At 39.1% G+C, this 3,375-nt stretch overlaps 1 protein-coding gene across 1 annotated transcript in view; it reads right to left on the bottom strand.

Annotated features, from left to right (window-relative positions):
* The window catches only part of LEKR1 (leucine, glutamate and lysine rich 1), a 202,092-nt gene extending 201,479 nt beyond the window's left edge, over positions 1–613 (bottom strand). Inside the window, exon 1 of the mRNA XM_008576371.1 lies at positions 399–613. Within this exon, the coding sequence (XP_008574593.1) occupies positions 399–613 (215 nt within the window). The remainder of the gene's footprint in view (positions 1–398) is intronic.
* Between the last annotated feature and the right edge of the window lie 2,762 nt (positions 614–3,375).

Genomic DNA, 3,375 nt, shown 5'->3' with positions numbered 1-3,375 from the left:
CGAGGGTTGCGATCCCATTACCGGTCAGTAAAAAATACAAAAAGAAAAAATAAATAAATGTTAGGTATCAAAAGCTATCAAAATTCATCTGATTTTGAATTCCTAATAATAAAAAGTAAGATATTCATCTGGGAGAAAAAAAAATTGACCCATCCCAACTTACAGTTATTGAGTTAATTGGTTTCTAATTATTCACACAATAAATATACGCCTCAAAAGAAAGCTGCAAACTATAATTAATATTATATGTCATAATTATTAATATAATCAATGAACAAACACATGTATAGTATAAATTATACCTGATATAGGGAAATTCTAGAAAAACATTGAAAGTCTATTTTCTGTACTTTTCTTTCAAACTAAATAAATAAGAGAAAAGAAAAACATACTCCTACCTTTCTGTTCTGGATTCATTGTCAATTTTGTACTGTTCAAAAGCTTGGCTGAGAGACTGCAGCTTTTCTTGAAGTCTCTTTTCACGATCTACACTTTCTTGATAAAATTTCAACTCTTTTTCCATTGCTTTCACTTTTTCTTCCATAGCCTTAAATTCATGAAGAATTAAATAGCTGACGCCGCAGTACTTACAAACTTTTTCTTCAGGTGACATCTAGAAAATAGAATATACATTTACTGAAATGGTATTTTTTAATTCTGAAAAATAACAGTTCAACTGAGGATGTTATTGCAACCATGCTAGTTGAATGAAGTAAATACATAGTGTACTATGCCATGGAATAATAATTATGACATTGCCTATATCTGAATAAAATTTTTAAAACTAGCGTATTGACTCTGACGCAAAACCTTGGAATTAGAAAAGGGTCTTTCAGAATAATTATGCTTCCAAGGTATCTCTAAGAATGATTTACTCTTGAAACATTTTCCATGAAATAAAACTAAAAATGGTGAAAATATCTTCAAGTTTTAAGATAAGTTTTCCATGAAATGAGGAGAAATCAGTGGCCTTTCATTGCCAACTATTCTGTGATCCTGGAGATTCCTCTTGGCTTTTGCAGATCTTACTTTCCTCATTTGTAAAATTATGGCATTGGACCAAATGAAATCTAAGTTCCTATTCAGTTTCAACATTATATGATTCTTACAAAATTTAACATTCTGTCATAAACCTACAAATAGGAAGAACACTATGAACCTAATTTCTTCTCCCTAAATCAGTTATTTCCCCTCAGTAGGTATGTTTATAATCACTTTATACATAAAAAACTGAGACTATTGAAGTTAAATAACCAGATGATATGTGGAGAAGTTGGGATTAAAACCCAGGTCTATTTAAAACCAGTACCTGTGCCTTTAACCAGTTGTATTATACTTATATTTATCTACCATGTATGTCAGCTAAATCCACTTACTTCCTTCAGAGAGTGTGTTTGTATTACTCTGACCAGCATAGGGGTGGTGAAAGATGAAATTTCAGCACAACGAGGTGAAAGATAGTTCTTTTTTTCTGCCTCATATATAAATATTCCTCAAGTAGCCTCTGCTTGTTTTACTATTCACAAAGGAGACTGTTTAATGAAATATTTGCTCTAGGACACTAAGTTGAAATCAACTCTCAGGGGCTGCCCAGTTAGCTCAGTTGGTTAGAGTGCAGCCTTGTAACCCCAAAGTCAAGCATTTGGATACCATACTAGACAGCCCCCTCCAAAATAAAATTAAATTTAAAAAAAAAAAGAAGAAATCAACTCTTGAATCATTTGAGGCATACTTACTTTTTTTTTAAAGTTTATTAATATATATATATATATATATATATATATATATATTTTTTTTTTTTTTTTTACATTCTATGATGTTGCGGAGCAGCTGGGGGGAGGCGGAGGGAAAGAGGAAGGAAATAAGGTGGGAGAAGGAGGAAGGAGGAAGGGTGGAGTTGAGGCCTGTGGCACCCCCCTCATTCCTGCCTGGGAGACCAGGGGGCTTCCAGAGGTAGCCTGGTCATTGCTGAGCTGGGTGCAGATGTCACAGGGGTGTGGCACCTTGGCCCCCCACCACCCCAGCTCAGGAGAGCCTGGGGCACTTCCTGTGGTGGCTCAGTGGTCATTGCTGGGCTGGTTGCAGGTGTGGGGGGGGCATGGCTGAGGCCCCCAGCCCTCCCCATTCCCTGGCTTAATAGCCCAGGGGACTTCTGGTCCTTGTAGGCTTTATAGGTGTTCTTTAGTGATGTGAGACCTTTACTAGTTAATATCAAACTTTGTCTCTGGTCTGAGGGCATTTTATTTTTTCTTTCAGTTCGGCATTGGATTATTCACTGTTCCCACCACTTTAACTCTGCACTGGAACTACTTTGTTGTCCTTTCTTACTTCTAAAGTAGGGGAACTTCCTGTGGGGACCAGCACTTGAGCTCTGTGGTTGAGCTAAATTGTTGCTTTACTGCTGATTTCCTGGGGAAGGCTTTTTGTGCAGCTCAGGTTTTAATGGTTAATTTTATAGGTACTTCCGGGTCTGGTGTGTGGAAATTCTTGTCTGGGCCTGAGACTTTTCAGGAAACTGCACCCCTTCAGATCTGTATTTCTGACCAGCCTCCACTGAGTAGTCCTACAGTGATTGGGGTGCAGATCAGCTGTCCTTGCTGTGCCCCAATGTTCTCCGGGTGGGCCCATCTCCCCCACTGCCCATGCTCCATTTTCCATGGTACGGGCCATGGGCCAGTCCCTTGAGATGATTCACCAGCCTCTGAGTGTCTCCTTTTTTTCAGTTGTTGTGGCTCCTCGCTCCTATGTAGGTACATGGGAACCCTACCAGTAGTCTTGCTGGCCTGGGAGCCACCAAGGCCCTCTTCTCCCCTGCTGCCTCCAAGAAACTCCTTCCAAAGGGCTCAGCTGTGGCTTTTGCCAGCTCCTGCTGTGTGCTCACCAGGGCCAGCCTGGAAGCAGCCAGGGCTCAAATGGTCTGAGCGGTTCTTTCTTTCTTTCATTGTGGCTTCTCCCACCTTTGTGTACTCTGTAGGTCTCTCCTCTTCCCCTGAACTCTAATGGCCCCAGCTTGGCTGTTGTTGCTTTTTAATAGTTGTAAATTGATTTATTTGTGGGAGACAGTGACACTGGGGACCACCTATTCTGCCATCTTGACCAGAGCCTCACAGCATACTTACTCTTAATGCAATCTCCCTTGAAACTACAGAAACTGCTCCTGTAACTAAGAGTAATGCCACCATATCTGCCTATCAACACCATTTCACAAATGTTAGTTGGAAAACACTAATCGCAAATTCTTATAAAGTAAAATTTGGCTCATTTAAATGTTAATAGTAAATATTTCAAATTAAAAACCATAGTACAATATTGTGGGATATAGGTGAATGATTACATCACTTATCTAATTGCCACTGGTACCAAATTTATAGATTT

The sequence above is a fragment of the Galeopterus variegatus genome, unplaced genomic scaffold (assembly GCF_000696425.1).
Source record: "Galeopterus variegatus unplaced genomic scaffold, G_variegatus-3.0.2 Scaffold1340, whole genome shotgun sequence".
Classification (NCBI taxonomy): domain Eukaryota; kingdom Metazoa; phylum Chordata; class Mammalia; order Dermoptera; family Cynocephalidae; genus Galeopterus; species Galeopterus variegatus.
Note: the sequence above shows the minus strand (reverse complement) of the source record. Positions and strands in the feature narration are given on the sequence as shown.